This window comes from Artibeus jamaicensis, unplaced genomic scaffold (assembly GCF_021234435.1).
Source record: "Artibeus jamaicensis isolate MK-2021 breed Jamaican fruit bat unplaced genomic scaffold, CSHL_Jam_final contig_793, whole genome shotgun sequence".
Lineage (NCBI taxonomy): Eukaryota > Metazoa > Chordata > Mammalia > Chiroptera > Phyllostomidae > Artibeus > Artibeus jamaicensis.
The window spans coordinates 11,339,755-11,355,775 of record NW_026521975.1 but is presented as its reverse complement, the minus strand read 5'-3'; the positions used below and the strand labels follow the sequence as shown (position 1 = coordinate 11,355,775).

Sequence of the window (16,021 nt, the reverse complement as noted above, 5' to 3'; positions counted from 1 at the left end):
TGAAAACAGTCAGATGAACTGGCAGATTCAGTGACTGGTGGGCAGAGAAAGTCAGTGTTTCCCAGATCTTCAGCCAAACACACAAGCAATATGCAAATACTTTTATGTGAAAATTTGAAAAGTACAGAAATATATAACTGTCAAAAATTGAAAGCTCTGTTAATTGCTTCCTTTTTAAAAAGATTTCTTTCACATTTAAAAAAATATACATACTTCTATATTACCTACTTACATGGTTTTAGTATTTATATTTGTTTTTCAGGTAAATGAGATCATGTTATATATATTGTTGCAGACCCTGTTTTTTTAATTTACCTTTTTAAAATGTTTTTTATTGATCATGCTATTACATTTGTCCCATTTTACCCCTTTTGTTTCACTCCACCCTACACCCCGCCCCCCGGCCCCACATTCCCCCACTTTAGTTCATGTCCATGGGTCATACATGTAAGTTCTTTAACTTCTACATTTCCTATACTATTCTTAACCTCCCCCTGCCTATTTTCTGCATACCATTTATGCTAATTATTCTCTGTACCTTTCCTCTCTCTCCTCCTCCCACTCACCTGCTGATAACCCTCCACATAATATCATTTCTGCGATTCTCTTCCTATTCTAGTTGTTTGCTTACTTAGTTTTTGTTTTAGGTTCAGTTGTTAATAACTATGATTTTGTTCTCATTTTACTGTTCATAGATTTGATCACCTTTTTCTTAGATAAGTCCTTTTAACATTTCATATAATAAGGGCTTGGTGATGATGAACTAACTTGATCTTATCTGGGAAGCACTTTATCTGCCCTTCCATTCTAAATGATAGCTTTGCTGGATAGAGTAATCTTGGATGTAGGTCCTTGCCTTTCATGACTTGGAATACTTCTTTCTAGCCCCTTCTTGCCTGAAGGTTTCTTTGGAGAAATCAGCTAATAGTCTTATGGGAACTCCTTTGTAGGTAACTCTCTCCCTTCCTCTTGCTGCTTTGAAGATTCCTTACCTTTAATCTTGGCTAATGTAATTATGATGTGCCTTGGTGTGTGCTTCCTTGGGTCCAACTTCTTTGGGACTCACTGAGCTTCTTGGACTTCCTGAAAGTCTATTTCCTTTGTCAGATGGAGGAAGTTCTCCTTTATTATTTGTTCAAATAAGTTTTCAATTTCTTGCTCTTCCTCTTCTCTTTCTGGCATCCCTGTAATTTAGATGTTGAAATGTTTAAAGTTGTCCTCGAGGTTCCTAAGCCTCTCATTTTTTTTGAATTCTTGTTTCTTCATTCTTTTCTGGTTGAATGTTTCTTTCTTCCTTCTGCTCCAAACTGTTGATTTGAGTCCCTGTTTCCTTTCTTTCACTGTTGGTGCCATGTACATTTCCCTTTATTTTACCTAGCATAGCCTTTATTATTTTTTTCCTCTATTTTGTAACTATATTCAGTTAATTCTGTGAGCTTCTTGTGTAGCAAAAGAATCATTAAATTGATAATGAGAGATTGGCTACAAAGAAAGAATAAAAGAACTCTAAAGAACACCTTATGGCTGAAGGACAGTATTCAAGGAAGGAATAAACAGAGAGGTTTGCTTTGTAATCCTGGGTCAGAGCTGGTTCACAGCTAGTGAGAGAAAGCTAGCAATCAGGGAACTGTGGATTGTGTTTGGCAAGCAAGAACGCTCTTGTGTCAGCAGAACTAGGTGAAAAAGTGTCACTGACTGTCCCCCACACATGCCACTGTTAGCCATGCCCCTGGCGCAAAAGAAGCAGCACACTGGAACCAGGGAGAGAAGCTCTTCTGTCGCTTCCCTCCAGTGCCCTCTACTGACAAAACTTAACATTGCGCCAGTCGGCAAAAGAGCAACATTTAGAGCAAGCACCCAATTTCCCTACACTATCCAGTGAAGAATGAAATTTGGAGTTGAGAGGCAATTAATTGATATTGACACAAATGGGGATTAAGTGAGGTTTGCTCTGTAGATTTATTGTAGATAAACTTTATCAAATTAAGGGACTTTCTACCCTGACTGGTGTGGCTTAGTGGATTGGATGCTAGCCTAAAAACCAAAAAGTCATTGGTTGTTTTTTTTCTCTTCTTTATGTTCCAAATTCCCAATTTGATTCTTTGCCCATCTACTATAGTATTGCTTCCATGTAACTTATTTTTTTATTTCAATTAGTGTATCCTTTTTTTCTGACTGGATCTTTTTTATGCTGTTGAGGTCCTTACTAGGTTCCTTGAGCATCCTTATAGCCATGTTTGAACTTTGCATCTGAGAGATTGCTTATCTCCATCTCATTCAGCTTTTTCTGGAGTTTTGATCTGTTCTTTCATTTGGGCCATGTATTTTTGTCCCCTCATTTTGGCAGCTTCCGTGTATTTGTTTCTATGTATTAGGTAGTGCTGCTTGGACTCTGTCTGTATCTTGGCATTGTGTCCTAATATAGTAGGTGTCCTCAAAGGTGCAGTGGTACAGCCTCCCCTATCATCCATGCTGGGTACTCAAGGTGAGCCCTTTGTGTGGGTTGGGTACACCCTTCTCTTGTAGTTGAGACTTGGTTGCTGTTGGCAGATCAATGGGAGGGATTTACCCAGGTCAGTCAGCTGCAAGGATTGGCTGTGACCACTTGCCATCAATCTCCACCTTCCGTGGAGGATTAGCTGTGCAGGGGCTGGGTGATGGTGCTCCAACATAGTCTGTAGCTGTCCACTGGGTACGTGGCCTGGGGTTTCCCAGGTGTGCAGGCCAAGGTCAGCCTCCACCTGTGTTTTGCCTAGGGCCACCTTGCCTGAGCTATAAAGCAGTCTGAGGTAGTTGCTACTTGTGCTGGGCTTGGAGATTCCCAAGCGGAGCCAAGTTATGAATCTAGACTGCCTGCTGCTAGTGCTAGGTTTAGGGCTCACTGAGGCCAGTGGCTATTGCTTATTTGATAGGTTTTAGGAAGTTGTGCAGCATGAGCCAAGACCAGTCATTCGTATGGAAAAGCAAACTTGTAAATTAAGTGAGGTGGAGGCTTTGGGGATCTCATAGGTGGGTCAAACAGTTTTAGCCAGGTTGAAGAAGTCTCAAATATGGAACCAGCTTACCAGATCCATGTCTGTGTTGGGGGAGGGCTCAGAAAAGGGTTAATGGCCTCTGCTCGTCTTGATGCCAGACACTTCATTTCCCCCCTGTATACCAGTGGTGCCTTCCAAGATGCCACCCTGGTGCCAGAGTTCAGATGGAGTAAGTCTGAGTAGGTGAGTCCATGTGTGGGGTTTTTTAAGTCTATCTGCTTGGGATTCCAGAAGTTTCTTCCACTGACTCGTCCCCACTGATTTTTGTAGCCAGAAGGTGTGGGGACTTATCTTCCTGCCACTGGGACCATAGGCTAGTGGGGCCTGATGTAAGGCTGGGACTCCTTGCTCCTGAGATATCCCTCCTGAATTTTTATCCACCACACATGAGTGTGAGATCAGCTTGTTACATGTCTGTGCCTCTCCTACCAGTCTGGTTGGATGTAGTTACACCCTTCACCCATTTCACCCTAACTCCAGCCCCTTCCCCTCTCATAACCACCATCCTGCTCTCTGTATGTAAAGTTTTCATTTTGTTTTGTTAGTTTGTTTGTGACTTTTTGTTTCTTTAATTCCAAGTTGAGACTTCTATTCAACTTGGTTTCTGATGGTTCTGAGTGATAGTTGTAATTTTGATGTGGTTTTACGAAGAGGCAGGCCATGTCTTCCTATGCCACCATCTTGACTGGAAGTATAATGTTTTTTATTTAATTTTGAGTAGTTAAATCTTGTACCTTCTTTGAGCTTATGTTGCAAATCTCAGTCTAGTTTCTTAAATGCTCAATTCTTTTATTTTCAAATTTTGTCATTTTCTAGTAAATGTATGTAAACCAACATTTTCCAAGTAGTGTTTGGCTATAATCTACAGGTTTTGCTACAAAATGCTACATTGTCTTTCTTTTCCAAATAGCTTGTCATTTTTTTGTTTTCCCCCAGAATTTTATTATGAATGTTTCTAAATATACAAAGTTGAAAGATCTTACAGTGTACACTCATATACCCACCATCTAGTTGTAGATTCTGCCATTAACATTTTATTATTTTTGCTTTATCACATATCTATATGTTTTTCTTCCATTAATCCTTCATCTTTTTTATGCCTTTAAGGGTAAATTGTAGGCATCATAACATGTAGTTTATAAGTTACTTCCTTTTTACCCAGGAGTAATTTAAAAGGGTGTTTCTTCCGATCTGTATAGAATTTCGTTAAAAGGGTGTTTCTTCTCTGTCTTTGTACTTAGAGTTGCAGTGGGAATGCAGTGGCGTCTGTCTGTTGCTCATAATAACCCTTGGATGTTTCTGCTGTGAACCTCACAGCCACCGTTTGACGTTTATACCATTGCTGTCCTCCACTGTGGTCTCAGATTGTGAAATGTAAGATTTATGCTTCTTAGGATTTGTTGAATTCTTATTTGGGCTTTTTAAAAATTGAAGTGAGCTGTGGGTAGCGTGTCTCAGTGGACTGAGCACTGGCCTGTGAACTGAAAGGTCGCCAGTTCATATCTTGGTCAGGGCACATCCCTGAAGTGCGGGCCAGGTCCCCAGGTGGGGGTGTGCGACTCTCGCATATCATTGTTTCCCTCCCTCCCTTCATCTCTCTCTAAAAAATAAATAAAATCCAAAATATATATATAAATATTTAAAAATTGAGGTAACATTGGTTAATAGCACTATATAAATTTCAGGTGTACAGTTTTATATTTCATTATGTGTACACTTTTGTGTTCTTATACCAAAAGTCTAGTTTCCTTCCATTACCATTACCCTTTACTCATTTCACCCTCTCTCCAGTCCCTTCCCCTCTCATAACCACCATCCTGCTGTCTGTATGTAAAGTTTTCATTTTGTTTTGTTAGTTTGTGACTGTTTGTTTTATATTCTATGTATGAGTGAAATCATATGGCTTTTGTCCTTTTCTGTCTGACTTATTTCACTTAGTATAATACTCTCAAAATGTATCCATGTTGATGTAAATGGCAGTATTTCATCTTTTTTTGTTTTTTAAATATATTTTATGAATTATGCTATTAACAGTTGTGTCATTTTCCACCTTTATTCCCCTCTGCCCTGAATACCCAACCCACTGGCATTCCCCCTTTAGTTCATGTCCATGGGTTGTACATATAAGTTCTTTGGCTTCTACATTTCCCATACTGTGTTTAACCTCCCCCTGCCTATTTTGTACTTACCATTTATGCTTCTTATTCCTGGTACCTTTTCTCCCATTATCCTTCCTCTCCCTTGCAGCTGATAATCCCCCATGTGATCTCCATTTCTGTGAATCTGTTCCTGTTCTAGTTGTTTGCTTAGTTTGTTTTTGTTTTTAGGTTCAGGTGTTAATACCTATGAATTTATTGTCATTTTTACTGTTCATAGTTTTGATCTTTTTCTTACATAAGTCCTTTTAACATTTCTTATAATATGGGCTTAGTGATGATGAACTCCTTTAACTTGACCTTATCTGGGAAGCACTTTATCTGGCCTTCTATTCCAAATGGTGGTTTTGCTGGATAGAGTAACCTTGGATGTAGGTCCTTGCCTTTCATGACTTCAAATATTTCTTTCCAGCCCCTTCTTGCCTGCAAGGTCTCTTTTGAGCAATCAGCTGACAGTCTGATGGGCACTCCTTTGTAGGTAATGTTTTCTCTTGCTGCTATTTAAAAAAAAAATTTAGATTAAAATAAATTATTTATCTTTAGAGGGGAAGGGAAGGAGAGAGGGAGATAAATATCAATGTATGGTTGCCTCTCCTGTGTCTCCTGCTGGGAACTGGCCTGCAACCCAGGCATGTGCCCTGACTGGGAATTGAACTGGGATACTTTGGTTCACAAGCACGCACTCAATCCACTGAGCTACACCAGCCAGGGCTCTCTTGCTGCTTTTAAGATTCTCTCTTTATCTTCATTCTTGTCTGATGTAATTATGATGTGTCTTGATGTGTGATTTCCTTGGGTCCAACTTTTTTGGGACTCTCTGAGCTTCCTGGACATCCTGGAAGTCTATTTCCTTTGCCAGATTAGAGAAGTTCTGCATTATGTTTTCAAATAAGTTTTCAATTTCTTGCTGTTCCTCTTCCCCTTCTGGCACCCTTATTATTCAGATGTTGGAACATTTATTATTGTCCTGGAGGTTCCTAAGCCTCTCCTCATTCTTTTGAATTCTTGTTTCTTCATTCTGTTCTGGTTAAATGTTTTTCTTCCTTCTGCTCCAAGTTGTTGATCTGAGTCCTGGTTTCCTTCTCTTCACTGTTGGTTCCCTGCACATTTTCCTTTATTTCACTTTTCATACAGCCTTCTGATTTTCCTCTATTTTGTGATCATGCTCAAAGTGTATCTACCTATGCCTCCATCTTGGCTGGAAGTTCCCCATATTTTTAACATACACATTTGTACTTGATTCTTTCTCTTAAGTGTAGAGTTAATATCTGTATCTTCTTGCATTTATTAGGGGAAAGCTTTCACTTACTACTTCTCTTCCTTCCCTATATTGCATATTGAAACCATTCATATGCAATATTTTTCCATTTTATAGATGAGGGGACCAAGGTTTAGAGAATTTAAGTGAATTTATTTGAGTGCCACATTTGGGAGTTGAACCTAGGCAATCTACCTTCAGACCTTGTTTCTGCTCTTTCCATTAGACTTATTGGAGAGTTTAATTCCAGATTCTGATTTATTTTCAAAAAGTATATGAAACAGCTTAAGTATACATTTTACTGGTTTCTCTCCCATTTCTTATACATATACCTTTCATTTTATTGTGCTGAGGTACATTCTTGAGTCATTATTCCAGAAAGACTAAGTATATTCTTCGCTGATGCTAGTTTGGCATCTAAGTTCTAGAATCTTAGAATCATTTATTACCTTTTAGAGTTTTGAAGACATTGCACCCTTTTCAACTAGTATTTAGTGTTATCAATCAGAGATGTCTGAAGCCATTCCTTATCCTTTAGAATTTCCTACTGACTCTATTTGTTTCCTCTTCAGTGCAACTTCTCTTATCCAGAAAAGACTGTCTTCCCCATTTTTAAATTGAATAACATAAAGTACACAAACATTAAGTATATAGTTTAGTGAATATTTATGTGTATATGCCCCTATACCCAGCACCTAGAGAGAGAGAGAGAGAACATTTACGGAACACCAGAAGTCCCCTCATGCCCCATTGCCAGTCAATAAACTAATTCTCCCTCCAAAAGTAGCCACAGTTCTGACTTAAATCACTATAGAAAAGTTTCGCCTGTTCTTGAACTTTATTTAAATGATTTTATACAGCATTTACTGTTTTGTGTCTGGCAGAAGCCATACTTAATATTCTTTTCAAATAGAAACTTGAGGAGAAGCTAGAGTTCTGGATGGAGAAATTTGACAAGGACACAGAAATGAAACAGAACGAACTGAATGCTCTCAAATCTGCGAAGGCCAGTGACTTAGCACACCTTCAAGACCTTGCAAGGATGGTAAGAAAGCAGTTTCAATTGTGTAAGGCTCAGCACTGAGGAGTGGGTGACAGCTAAACTAAAGTAGCTGGGTAATGCTATTTTTGATCACAGAGTGGAGGTTTGCCTGTAAACCAATGGGATTCTATTTTGATGATCATGTTGCCGATGTTAACAATGACGACAGCAACATCGCTGGTGGGGACAGTTAACAGCAGTAGCTACCACTTGGGTAGTTAGTGCTCACTCTGTCCAGCCACTTAATTAGTATTTCACATGTACAACTTCTTCAACGTTCACAGCAGCCTCTTGAAATAGATACTGTTATAATTTCTACTTTATGGTCTCTGAAGACAATTAGTAAATTATGATTTCCCAAATGCTTCTGATTTTGGCTTGGTCCTTGAATGCAGGTCTTCCCAAATTTCTCTTTTAAAAGATGGCTACTATCTGATGTGTACATTCTATCACAGCTTCTAAAAAACTTACATTATTTTGAGGTCATTAATCACAGCATTAATTAGTATTTTATTTTTATGAAATATTTTTATTTTAAAGATTTTACTTATTTTTATAGAGAAAGGGGAGGGATGGAGAAAAAGAGGGAGAGAAACATTGATGTGAGAAACAATCACTGATTGGCTGCTTCTCACATGCACCGACCCGGGACGGAACCCGCAACCCAGGCGTGCGCCCTGAAATCAAACGGGTGGCCCTTGGCTTTGTGGAGTGGCACCCAGCCAGCTGAGCCACACCACTCAGGGTTTTATGAAATATTTTAAAGCAAATTTGAATTATTTAAATGGGAACAATCTCAAAATTAACACATGAATATTTATAGACTAGGAATCCAGCTAAGTTTTTTTTCCTGTGGTTATCTTTAGATTTGGCGTGCTTTATTTTAAAATTTTTATTACAATTGCAGTGCTGGCTGGTCACAGCTTAGCCAAGAGAGTCCTTTAACACAATTCATGTCTCCTTATGCAGATAAGAGAGTATGAACAGGTCATCATTGAAGATCGTATAGAAAAGGAGAAGAATAGGAAGAATGTAGAACAGTCTCTCCTGGAATTAAAGAGCGTCATAAAGGTAGAAAGCTGTAACTGGCATCTTGGGGCCCCTTTGATTCCACAGCTGGTGTAACACTGAGGAATGCAAAGTATCTCTCTATTATCAAATACAGAACAGGAGATCTGTGATCATTATTAACAAACATGCCCTTTGTTATTACTGGAATTTGCCAACACAGTCCAGTGGTGCAGGCAGTTAACAGAAAAAGACATGGCTAGCAGTGGAAGCAAAACAGAGTTTGTACCCAGAAGTCAAATTTAAGGATACTATTTTTAACCAAAATAGCTCTTGAAGGAGTTCTAATATCCTACAGCTTTTGAAAATACAAGTTAAAAGTTAGCTCAGCCTATCTGCTAGATTCTGATAAAAGTCATTTGAAAAAAAAAGAAAAAGGTCGAAGGGATAAATTTAGAAAAGAGGTAGTTTAATTTTACATTAACTTCTATACATAAGTGATTATTGACCTGGCAGGTCAGATTCTAGGAACTATCAAGCAAAAATAACATCGACTAAACAGACACTGTTGTTTTGAGGACTGTCCTCATCTCTGAAAGAGATCTGCTGAGATCAAATGTATGCGGACTGTGGTTTGGTTTGGAATGTTTATTAGGGAGTAGATTAAGAAAGTAAACTTTGAAGTACACTCAGGACCAGATATCCAGATCCAAACTTGAGCTCTCCACTAGGAGTCAGACATAGTTAGCAAGTATTTATTGAACTCCTCTGGTGTTTTCTATTTGCCAGGATGCCTTGACTGAGAGCAAAAATCTAAGAACTGAGGACCACCTTTCTTTTCTTTTCACTAGTGGGTTTGCTTCCAGACTGTAGAGCTTAGTGTGATTTTTAAAGTTGCCCCGACTGTACTCAGAACAGTTGTGTCTAACGACTAAGATTTCCAAGGTAGCTATCCAAAGCTTGCTTTTTGAAAATAGGAGTATTGACCCTTTAATCAATTATGAAAGTTATGAAGTGCACCAGGAAGGCTGTTGAAGTAATCCAGATCATCTGCGCATTTTTGACTGAATGCTTGCTTTTGCCTGCGGCCAGGGTAACTCACACCTCTTTTGGAGGTGAGGCAACCAATGGTTTGTTAGATATGGGAAAGGATGTTCATAAAGAGCAGAAGTAGAGAGACTTCCGCCAAGATGGAGGCATAGGTGGAAATACCTTGCGTCCGCGCACAACCAAATCTAAAAACAACAAAGTTTTAACAACAATAAACGCAACCAAACCATATAGAAAATTGACAATACGGAGTCCGAAAACAACGAAATGCTCAGCTAGACCGGTAAGAGGGGCGAAGCCAGCAGCGGAGCGGGTTGGCCAAAAAGATCCCTGACCAGGGTGGTGCGCAGGCAGCCAAAGGTGCGGATCACAGGTGCGGACTAGCTATGCGGGCGGACGCAGGGAAGAGGCGCAGCTGGCTGTCTGTGGTCGGTCGAGCATTTGTGTGCAGATAAACCAGTGAAGAGGCGAGCATTGAGACTGCACAGCGCCGGGCAGCAGGCTCACACATTTCTGTTCAGATAAACAGGTGGGGGCGAGCGGTGGGATGGACTGGGCGAGCAGAGAGAACCGCCATTGCTCCCTCTCTCACCCCGCCCCCACATACAGCGTCACAAACCAGCAACCTGGGTCGCCCCGCCCTGGTAAACAACTAAGGCTCCGCTCCTCATACGTAATAGGCACAAACAGATAAAAATATGGCTCAAGAAAAACTCAGAGCCCCAGAGCCGATAAATCTAAGTGATGAAGAAATAGCCAAACTTTCAGATGCACAGTTCAAAACACTGCTTATCAGGATCCTCACAGAACTGGTTGATTTTAGTCACAAATTAATGAGGAGAGGCTTAGGAACCTCCAGGACATCTTTAAACGTTCCAACATTCGAATGATAGGGGTACCAGAAGGGGAAGAGGAACAGTCACAAGCGGAAACCTTATTTGAACAAATAATAAAAGAGAACTTCCTCGTTCTGGCAAAGGAAATAGACTTCCAGGAAATCCAGAAAGCTCACAGAGTCCCAAAGAAGTTGGACCCAAGAAGGAACACACCAAGGCACATCATCATTACATTAGCCAAAATTAAAATGAAGGAGAGAATCCTAGAAGCAGCAAGAGCTAAGGGGACAGTCACCTACAAAGGAGTTCCCATCAGACTGTCAGCGGATTTCTCCAAAGAGACCTTACAGGCAAGAAGGGGCTGGAAAGAAGTATTCCAAGTCATGAAAACCAAAGACCTACAACCAAGATTGCTCTATCCAGCAAAGTTTTCATTTAGAATGGAAGGACAGATAAAGTGCTTCTCAGATAAGATCAAATTCAAGGAGTTCATCATCACCAAGCCCTTATTATATGAAATGTTAAAGGGACTTACCTAAGAAAAAGAAGACAAAAAAGATGAACAGTGAAAGGACAGCAAACTCACAGTTATTAACAACCACACCTAAAACAAAAGCAAACTAAGAGGACAGCTAGATCAGGAGTGAACCATAGAAATGAAGATCACGTGGAGGATTAGCAACAGGGGAGTGGGAGAAGGAGCAGGGGGGAGAAGGTACAGAAAATAAGTAGCATAGACAGTAGATAGAAAATAGATAGGGGGGAGGGTAAGAATAGTAGGGGAAATACAGAATCTAAAGAACTTGAGACGTGTTCATGAACTAAAGAGGGGAAATGGTGGGGGAAGGGTGTGCAGGGTGGAGGGGAGGGGGGGAATAGAACAAATGTAATGGCATAATCAGTAAAAAAAATAAAGTGTGGGGGAGAAACATCAAAAAAAAAGAAAAAAATAAAGCAAATTTGCCTATTAGAGCTTTAAAAAAAAAAAGAAGTACAAGGGAGTTAGGCTTCTAAGTATAAAGAAAGATTCCTTTTTTTTTTTGGTATTTCCTGAAAACTTCAGAGTCCAAGGTTTGAGCCCTGCACAGCTGCGAACATTGCCGTAGGGAGAGCATGCCACTACCATGTGTCAGTCCATTCTTTGGAAAGAAGTTACTTTATCAGAAACCAATTCCCTTCCGTAGAAAGAATGCAGCTTGTCAGGCACACTACAAATTGTACTTACTGCCCCTTTCTGTTCCAGCTCCAGGCCTGGTGGCGAGGCACTGTAATCCGGAATGAAATTGGTAGTTTCAGTATGCCTAAGAAGGACAAAGATGACAGCAAGGATTCAAAAGGTAAAGACAAGGACAAGCGGAGAGGCAAGAAATAGTGACCGAGTATTTTCTTTTCCTCTGGTATTCTGGAGTTGGAAGGATTTGAATGGAATAAAAGACACCTTTTATCATCAGATTACTTATCTATAGGTTGTTTCTTATTTGGATATTCCCAGGTGTGGTCTTGTTATTTCACTTTGCCCATCATACTAATTTTCAGACCCCAAATTAGGATTATATGATTTTGAAAAAATTTTGCTGGGAAGAAGTATTTCTAGGAGCCTTGTTAAGATTCCTCTTGCTCTTTCTTACAAAAAGAAAAGTTTGTAACAGTGACACATTAAAGCTTCTGTAGTTCCTGTGATACGTCGCTGATTCTGATTTTATTTGGTCAACAGTGAAAAAACTCTCATGAACAAAAGTGTCCAGTAGGAAGTACAAGATAACATTTATAGAGTGTCCAGTGTAATATACGTATATAGTGAAGTTTTATTAAAAGTTGGTTCTTTCCTGTCTTAGATCATCATTTTAGAGTTTTTACTGGGGATTGGTGGCGGCATGGAATGTATACCTTATGAGCTGCGTCAGCTCCTTTTCTGGGAAATACGTAGGAATATAAATTATAAATACAAGATAGAAATGAGATTTTAGGATAATCCACACATGGTAACCATGTAGACACTGGTCCACTGGAAGACTAATTTGGAGATTTTCTTTCAAAGATGCTATTTTCAGGGAGAGGGAAAGAGAGGGAGGGAAACATTGATCAGCTGCCTTTCATTGTTCCCAACTGGGGACCCTTTGGTTTGCAGGACAACACCCAACTCACAGAACCACACGCCAGGGTTGGAAATACTTTTGAAAATGAGACACTAGGGTCAGTTCTCGCCTTATGGGGTATTGAGTAAAAGTGATAAAGCATGTGAGAATACCCAGCCTGTGCCCAATGGTTGGTTCTTCTCCCTATTCCCCTATAAAAGAATGTGCCTGCTGGGTCTTTGTTGCTTTACTTAATCAAAACAATATCTTGGGATGCTAAAGCTTTTCCAGTGGCACAACTGGTAGTTTCTGAGAGGAAAACTGTCCAAAAGTGTCACACATATTTCATGTTCTAATAAGCCTTATGTCTAACTCCAATACAGGGCACCACAGACAGCTGTACTTCTTTTAAAAAGTACATTTTGATCAAGTGCTCATTATGAGGACTCAGTTTCTACTGATCTGATGTTCCTTAGGGGAATTAGAGACTCATTTTTGCCAAGAAAACCATGCTTTAAATATGAACATTTTCAAACCAGGCTTTATTTCATGCTATTGAAGTGTTGGCTTTTATTTTAATGTCAAGTGTAAGGTGGCAAAAAGGCAATTTAAAATAACATACATGATATTGACATATTTATACTTACAACTATGTATCATATTTACAGACATACAAACATAGGACGTTTTACAAATCATTTACTAATTACATGTTCACAACATTTTCAGAAATAAAATGAATCTGCTGTAAACCATTTCACTGCAATGTGTATATAACAAGGCCTGTACATATCCATGTTTTCCTTCACTTCTATAACCACTTAAGTGCTCGGGTTTTAAACATTCATCACACTCGTCAGCCTAGTCACACCATTATTAGTCACTGCTGAGCAAGTAAGAGAAATCAGATTCCTTGATTAGGCCTAAGGCTGTATTTCAAAAAGCTATTAAAGAAAGTGACCTACTAAGAAGCCTCCTATTCTGTTCTAGCCGAATACAAAGGCCCCTTCTCCCATGAATTGTTTCCCGAGAAAAATGGTTTGGAGTGGAATGACTTTGAAAGCCCAGCAACCTGCTGACTTACTCCCTGTCTCTGCAGCTGGCAGGCAGGGGCCCTGGCGGGCAAGCACACAGCCTTGTCTTCCTTCACACTCCCAGCAGCCCTTGGAAGCTGCTGCTTCAGCAGGAAGCTCTTCCATAAATGTTGGGTGGAGTCATCTTCATCTGACAGTGGAGTCTAGCAAGGCTAAATGTTAAACCTTCTTTTCAGTTAAACAAAGGTACAACTAAAAAGTTGTACATTACTAGAGGCAACTGATTTTTGTTGACATATAAATTATACCTCAATAAAGTTAACAAATGAAAAAACAAAAACAAAGGTACAAACACTGAATGCAAAAAAATTTCCAACAAAACCATGATTTGTTTTTGCATCTTGACAAATTCAATATATTCGATATTTTCCTTTCGTTATCAACCAAAACTGTACACAATTTTTTCTAGCAATTCAAATGTAAATATGAATTAGTCTGATAACAATTCATTAATAAAGTTTCATGCTCTATGTAAAATGTGAAATAAGTTGAAATTTCCATTTACTCCTCTAGGAAAATTAGTTGCAAATGTTCTGAATGTTGTGTTACGTATGTCTTCTGGGACTACTCCTTGCATACTCCATGACAGAGTCCTGTCCTTTGCTCAGTTTTATTCAAATAGCTCTCTATAATTTGGAGACTGTACTGAAGTTTAATGCTGACTAGAAGGGAAAATACCTATGGTTTAAAAATACACAGTAAATTCTAACCAAGCCTATGATTAGTGGGTGTGTTTGAAACTGTAAGTACAATGGGTCTGACTCTAAGCCCTTAAAAGACACTTTACTTCTGTGAGGACCCTGAAGCATTGGGTTTTGAGTGCAGATGTTTTGTGTTACAGAATTTTAAATGTGGACAAGTGGTAATGTTGTGATGAACTTGTTTCCTTGTGAGAACAGGGAGAGAATATTATTTTAACCAGATAGTCAACTTTTATCCCAAGTTACTTTTAGATGCTACATTTATGTGATAAAAAGAGTGAGAACACTATGCTCAAACGCATGCGTTGGTAAAGGAAACCCAGAACAGTTAACAGAAAAAAACCTAGATAACTAGTATCTTCACTAACTCTACTCACTTGGTATATAAAGGCAGAGAGTACCAAAGCACATCACTGACAACTGAAAGGGGCTCAAAATACAAGGGAAGAAAGATCCAAGTGGCCTGAACTTTCTGTCTCCCCACATGGCTCAGATAAAGGCTCCCGGCTTTGTGTTTCGTGTTGTGGGGGACCTCGGGCCCTTTTATTCCACCCACAATGGAATAAACGCACTAGTGGTGGGGCTGGATGAGACAGCAAGCCATTTTTAAGACACCACAAGTGCTTTAATTCAGCCACAGGAACCTGGCTTTTCCTTTATTACTTTTGCTTTTATAATCTTCTGTTAGTTAGGGAGCTGGAAGTGCAAGGCTGATTGGAAGGTGTTGACAGGTCCAGGTATCCTGGGAACGGCTTGCGGGGAGAGGGAGGGGGTTCAATGACGCCCACGCCCAGGACGCTGACCAGTGCCTTTCACTAGCCTGAGGATGTGGAACCACCTTCTAAGTGTGGGAGGCTGGGGTTGCGGGTGGGAGGGTAGGACACTGGCCTTAAATACAACTGTATTTGTTCCACTGTTTTATTTTACAAAATCTAGACCTTCTATATTGTTTTTGTTTTACCCTGGACAAAAGAGTTTTTGTTCAAAAAACCCCCAGTTCTATGTTATTGTTTTGCCTTGGACAGAACTGTCCAAGTAGTTATAATACAGTTTTTTATTTTAAATGTGTCTGAAAAACACAGTGGAGTGGTTGCTCCCCCAAATCATACAAACATCTAGTTTGGAACAGTGGTCTCCATTCTGTGAAGTACCTGGAATGTCTATGGAAAACACAGACAACCAGGCTTCACTCTGGACCCTACTGAATGAGAAGCTGCATTTTAACAAATGCTCCAGGACATTCTATTGAACAATCAAGTTTAGACACCAGTTGACTCTATAGGTATGGGAAACAGGCAAACAGAATAGCATGTCTGTGCCTTCAAAAGAGCTAAATATCCTTCTGAGAAGATCTTTCTGGTATGTGGGGGAAAGCCTGCTCTCTGGGAAGGCACTGCCCATGTGGGCTTCAGTGTTAGGTTCTCAGTAATGACAGGACTCAGTTTTATTTGTGAAAACCATGTCTTCAAACCAATTCAATGGAAATGGATATAACCTCCCCTAAAATGGAGAAATAAAGCAAAATATTCCTGTTAGGAATCATGGGAACAGTCCCTTTACCCAGATGGCGGGCAGCAGCAGTCACGTTGTCCCGTTCTGTTTTGGCCAGGCCAGTGCCCAGTGTGCAGAAGTCCTCACACAGCAGACTGCTGCTGCGGCTGCGGCTTGGGTGGGGCAAGTTCCAGGAGAGCCTGGACCGTCACCGCAACCTGGCTCAAACCTTTCTCTTCTAAAATGTGGAGAGGCAAACATAATTGCTCCTGAAA

General features: G+C 39.9%; 2 protein-coding genes across 4 annotated transcripts in view; one reads left to right on the top strand and one right to left on the bottom strand.

The window, feature by feature from the left end:
• Nucleotides 1-12,050, top strand: part of IQCG (IQ motif containing G) — a 59,280-nt gene extending 47,230 nt beyond the window's left edge. The window contains exons 9-11 of one of the 2 annotated variants that reach the window (XM_037131927.2): nt 7,363-7,494; nt 8,461-8,562; nt 11,629-12,050. In XM_037131927.2, the coding sequence (XP_036987822.2) occupies nt 7,363-7,494; nt 8,461-8,562; nt 11,629-11,757 (363 nt within the window). In that variant the 3' untranslated portion in view covers nt 11,758-12,050. The remainder of the gene's footprint in view (nt 1-7,362; nt 7,495-8,460; nt 8,563-11,628) is intronic. The other variant, XM_053672921.1, reaches the window with a different exon arrangement.
• A 1,440-nt stretch (nt 12,051-13,490) lies between these two features.
• The window catches only part of LRCH3 (leucine rich repeats and calponin homology domain containing 3), a 122,285-nt gene continuing 119,754 nt past the window's right edge, over nt 13,491-16,021 (bottom strand). For both annotated transcript variants that reach the window (XM_053672849.1, XM_053672852.1), the window contains one exon: nt 13,491-16,015. In XM_053672849.1, the coding sequence (XP_053528824.1) occupies nt 15,890-16,015 (126 nt within the window). In that variant the 3' untranslated portion in view covers nt 13,491-15,889. The remainder of the gene's footprint in view (nt 16,016-16,021) is intronic.